Source organism: Fulmarus glacialis, unplaced genomic scaffold (genome assembly GCF_000690835.1).
Source record: "Fulmarus glacialis isolate BGI_N327 unplaced genomic scaffold, ASM69083v1 scaffold32525, whole genome shotgun sequence".
NCBI classification, from domain to species: domain Eukaryota; kingdom Metazoa; phylum Chordata; class Aves; order Procellariiformes; family Procellariidae; genus Fulmarus; species Fulmarus glacialis.
The window spans coordinates 1,290-6,663 of NW_009211664.1; the positions used below are offsets into that span (position 1 = coordinate 1,290).

The window sequence follows — 5,374 nt, forward strand, 5'->3', positions numbered from 1 at the left end:
TCTGGTTCTGAAGTGGAGCTGTAAGAACCACATAATTCTAAATGCACAACAATCACTATGCAGATTCACTATACTTCTGAAAGCAGAAGCATTCTTTAGTGATGAACATCATCTCTGATGTGCAACTGTGCTTGCTCTCCTCTTTTAGGTACTATTGTAGAGAAACATTGACCCAATAGGAGTAATCAATTACATTTTAAAGACATAGTCAATTTTTGTACACGTAAGATTTAATGTATAACTTGTTTGAAGCTCACTTTAACATTTTCAAGACTTCTATAATACACAGACCCTACAAAAACCTAATTGCTGTGATGCAATATCTCCCTGCACTCCTCACATACAGAGACACTTTATCAGCCTTTTCAGTGTCTTTTTTTCCCCCCTGCATCTCTCTCTTTTAAAACTTTGCAGCATTACTGTCTAGTATGCAACATTCTCATGAGAAAAGATTTTATTTTTTAGATGCAAAGGTGCTTGTGGCTGCATACGGAGGATGTGGAAGATAAGATTCATCAAATAAAATACTAAAAAATTTTACTGATAATGTAATAACAACAACAATGGAAAGTATTTGCTTCAGGCAGACAGTGATACTGAGCATTGCTGCAGTTACTAACTCCCATCATCTCCAAAAACTGCCTATGCAGATTTTCATTGCAGTTTGGCTTAGGTACTTACTTGATGCGTGAAAACTGATAGCTCATCAGAAGCTCAAAGGGATCTGTTTATCTTTTCAAGATATTGGTGCATCAGGACTGTATTGCTGTCCTTAGTAGGGAACAAAAAGCCTGGGTGATTTGTCCACCAATCACATTCTGTTGCACAGAATACTTGTGATGCACCAGGATTTTGCATCCAGGTCCCCTAAGTGAATAGTCCAGGAGCTTCATATAACAAGGTCTTGTAACAAAAATCCCGCAGACTTTAATGCAGTATTTGTTACATATCTGTGAAAGTCAAATACACCCCTGAACTGCTGTAATGGCTTCAGTTTTTCTACTAAACCGTGATTTGGTTGAAATCCAGTTTTGACTTTGAGAGAGCTGTGAGGGGACGTTCATTTAAAACTCAACTATGTGCATCTCATTTTTATGTATTATTTGCAAGCTTTGTAGGGACTAAACCCGAACAAGGAATAGTTAATATTGCACTGCATCTTCAAGATTTGTATTTAAAGTAGTCCCATATCTTATTTGTAACTTTTAACTGTAGTGCAATTTCTGCGTATTTTGGTTAGATGACTTTGGTTGGATAATTGTCCCAATGTCTATAGACTGTAATTGCTTTTTGTTTCTTAGGGAACACTCTTGAGCTTCGTCATGGGAGCTGTAGTAGCTGATGATGGTCCATCTGGTGTTAAAGCCCCTGATGGAGGCTGGGGCTGGGCTGTCCTTTTTGGCTGTTTTATCATCACAGGATTCTCCTATGCCTTTCCTAAGGCAGTTAGTGTCTTCTTTAAAGAACTTATCCGGGAATTTGGCATTGGATATAGTGACACTGCATGGATTTCCTCCATTCTGTTGGCCATGCTTTATGGAACAGGTAAGTAGTTCTCTTGTTTTTGAAACAGTATCACATCATACAATGATGTTTGTAAATCATACAGCCATTTAGAGCGTGAATCATGATTGCGTATCATTACTTGTGTGCAAGTAAGGCATTCCAAAGAAGAATTACTATTAATCACATAAATCCAGAAGTTATTTAAGCACATCCAGCTTGCATATAAAATTAAATCTCTGTAACTCAGTAGCTACTAAAGACAATGAAAAAGAAAAATTGCATGGCACTCTGAAGAGGAAAAAGACTAAGTATTTGACTATAGAGGAAAGAACACTCTTCTGGATTGGCCTGACGGTATGGACAAAGTACGGAAGGAATCACAGAATCATTTAGGTTGGGAAAGACCTTTAAGATCATCAAGTCCAACCATAAACCTAACACCGCCAAGTCCACCAAAGAGGAAATGCAAACCGACATAAAATCAATTGCAAAAATTGCTTTATCTTAGCAATTGTAACTTGCTCTTCTTGCCTAGGTCCACTCTGTAGTGTATGTGTCAATCGCTTTGGCTGTCGCCCTGTCATGCTGGTGGGTGGCCTTTTTGCCTCAATGGGGATGGTGATAGCCTCTTTCTGCACGAGCATCATTCAGATCTATCTAACTGCAGGTGTCATTACTGGTAAGTAGTGTGCATTGTTGAAAATTAGTTAGCTAACGTCTTAGCTTTAGGTTGAAGTTTTGTGTAAGCGACAAATATCTAAATCATCCAAATGGGCTTTTATAAAGATGGCAGATAAATGTGGAATTAAACTGTCATTTACTTTTTTATGAATGTTAATTTTTCTGATATGTTTAATAGCCACTGCTGTAATCAGTGAAGTGCAACCATAGAGTACATATTATGGATGTTATCTTAGAATTCAAGTTACAAGTTTTACAATGTTATCTTAGAATTCTTTTGTCCATTTGAAATAAAACTTTTAAGTCATGAATCAGAAAAACTGTAATTAGAGTTTTTTTAATAGTGATATTGTAGGCCAGGATTCATTTTTATGTACCCTCTGTTGCAGGATTGGGTCTGGCACTAAACTTTCAGCCTTCACTCATCATGTTAAACCGTTACTTTGACAAACGCCGACCTTTAGCCAATGGGCTATCCGCTGCTGGGAGTCCAGTGTTTCTTTGTGCTCTCTCACCGTTGGGGCAGATACTACAACACGAATATGGTTGGAGAGGAGGATTCCTTATACTGGGTGGGATGCTCCTCAACTGCTGTGTATGTGGAGCGTTAATGAGACCTTTGGAGCCACCCAAAAAGTCTGAAGCTACCAAAGAACCAGCTGAGAAGAAAGTGAAGAAAAAACTTCTGGATTTCAGTGTGTTTAAAGATGGTGGTTTTGTAATCTACACGCTAGCAGCATCTATCATGGTGCTTGGCCTCTTTGTTCCCCCAGTTTTTGTTGTGAGTTATGCCAAAGATTTAGGGTATCAAGACACCAAAGCAGCTTTTCTTCTGACTATTCTGGGATTCATAGATATCTTTGCTCGGCCTATTTGTGGAATGGTAGCTGGTCTTAAATGGGTTAGACCACGCTGCGTCTACCTCTTCAGTTTTGCTATGATTTTCAATGGCTTTACAGATCTCATGGGTTCTATGTCTGTTGATTATGGTGGCCTGGTGGTCTTTTGCATTTTCTTTGGCATTTCTTATGGAATGGTAGGTGCTCTTCAGTTTGAAGTTCTCATGGCTATTGTTGGTACTCAGAAGTTTTCCAGTGCTATCGGTTTAGTGCTCCTGGCAGAAGCTATGGCTGTTCTAATTGGTCCACCATCAGCAGGTAAGTATTCCATTTAGTTCAGAATTCAAAATCATTTGCATTACATCCATTTACCCAAATTGTATGATAAGGGAGCAGAGAAAAAGACAACATAAGTCACTTGAGAAGTGCATATTGTGCTAGTGTTGCACATGCTTCAATGACTTTCTGCAGTTACAATCTGAAATAGTCCAAGACAGGGTGGGATGAATCTTTTCCTTCTTGGATCTATTTCAGGATTGGTTGAATTGCCATCTGGAGATGCTGCTCTTTCTCCACTGAAAACCTATACTGGACCTCTTATTAGTAGAAGGCTAATACTGTATGAGATGAGTTTTAGACACACACTGAATAACTTTTGTGAAGTTCAGACCTCTTTGGAGTTGGGATTCAGAATATGAAACCTGTCAATTTTGTTTGGAAAGTACTAGGAAAGATTCTCTATACCCATGGTAGATTTGGAGGAGTAAAGAAAACGTCAGAAGAAGGAGGGAAAAAAAAAATCTTACAAGGAGGACTAAGAAACTGGACTGTTTTAAGGGAGGTAGACTGCTTCTATTGCACATGTCTCACAACCCAAGAATACGGGGACATTACAAAATATTACATATTACATTACAAAAATTCAATTTGAATTCAAAATTGCAAATTGATTACTAATCAAAGAACATAAATTCTACAGACCCTGATCTGAAAAAAAAAAAACCCACCCAAAACCCACCAGCTCGCTGCCATAAAACGTTTACTGTTTATACCAGACACTAAAAAGCATCAAGTATCTTTATTGTGACAGAACCCTCATGGAAAAAACAGTACTATGCACTACTTCCTCTGATCTTCAGGTTTGGAGAGGCACTTCCTTCACATCCTCCCTCCTGTTCTTTCACCTCCACCAAGTCCTGTGAAAATTTAACTTGACTAAAGCATCAGAATCAGTCAGTTACTCCTGACTGACTATTAAGTAAGATTTGCATTTAAGCAGACAGTGCACTGCCCATGTAGGAAAGGAAATGACAATGGGAGCGAGAGGAAGGTGATGATACAAATCCCGGCCATGGATGCACACATTTTGATCTGAAATACATGGCACATGAAGGCTAGGCTGGTTTTATTCCAGTTGAATTGCACGACTCTGTGTCCAGGGGCGTATGTGTTTCGCGATGTGACGTAATGTCAGTGAATGTTAAACTGAGTTGAAATAATTGAGAAATTATTTTGTTATAAACTTGTTAAAGTGCTATTTCAAAAAACTTGCTTAGATAGTCATGGTACTTCTAGACAGGAATCAGTGAAATGTTTAAAAAAAGCAGAAAAAAATTCATTGCAAGATAATAACTTTTGTTAATTACCTGGAATGTTGTCTTTTTCAGGAAAACTCTTGGATGCAACAGGGAGGTACATGTTTGTTTTTATTATTGCTGGAATTGAAGTTACCACCTCAGCACTTGTATTGGCCTTAGGAAATTTCTTCTGCATTAAGAAAAAATCAGAAGAACCACATACAAAAGAAGAAGCAGCAGAAAGAGAGGAATTAAACAAATCTGAAGACAAAACTCCTGAAGATGCCAAGGTGGACTCTATTGAAGTGGAACAGTTTCTGAAAGATGAGCCTGAAAAAAATGGCGAAGTTGTAACTAACCCAGAAACCTGTGTGTGAGCATGACAGGAAATGACAAAGCGTTCAGAAAAGAAAGATTTTCAACACTATTTATTTTAGAAATATAACTAGTTTAGGGCTGCTTTATTAACTGGAGGCCGGTCAGCTCATCAGGTCTCTCTGGAAGCTGATTAGCTAGACAACCTTTTATTGGAAAAATAGCTTTATCAGTAAAAGGTGGAGCATTGTGGTTATACTTTTTATGTAAACTAAAAAGCTTTTATAAACACAGGTAGAGTCTTGCTATGCATCACCAGAAACTGCTCACTTGGAAGATATATAGGAAGAATATATTTTAAGAAAAGTGGAATTACATGTATGTTTTCAGACAATATTGGTGAAATCGCTGTGTTGCGCAGCTAAATATAATTTCCCTTTGTTCTTTATGAAGGGG

The 5,374-nt window shown here is 38.0% G+C and overlaps 1 protein-coding gene across 1 annotated transcript in view; it reads left to right on the plus strand.

Annotated features, from left to right (window-relative positions):
* Positions 1-1,302: 1,302 nt before the first annotated feature.
* The window catches only part of SLC16A3 (solute carrier family 16 (monocarboxylate transporter), member 3), a 4,370-nt gene continuing 298 nt past the window's right edge, over positions 1,303-5,374 (plus strand). The window contains exons 1-4 of the mRNA XM_009577628.1: positions 1,303-1,545; positions 2,042-2,185; positions 2,577-3,344; positions 4,694-5,374. The exon at positions 4,694-5,374 is cut by the window's right edge and continues 298 nt beyond it. Of these exons, the coding sequence (XP_009575923.1) occupies positions 1,323-1,545; positions 2,042-2,185; positions 2,577-3,344; positions 4,694-4,980 (1,422 nt within the window). The 5' untranslated portion in view covers positions 1,303-1,322 and the 3' untranslated portion in view covers positions 4,981-5,374. The remainder of the gene's footprint in view (positions 1,546-2,041; positions 2,186-2,576; positions 3,345-4,693) is intronic.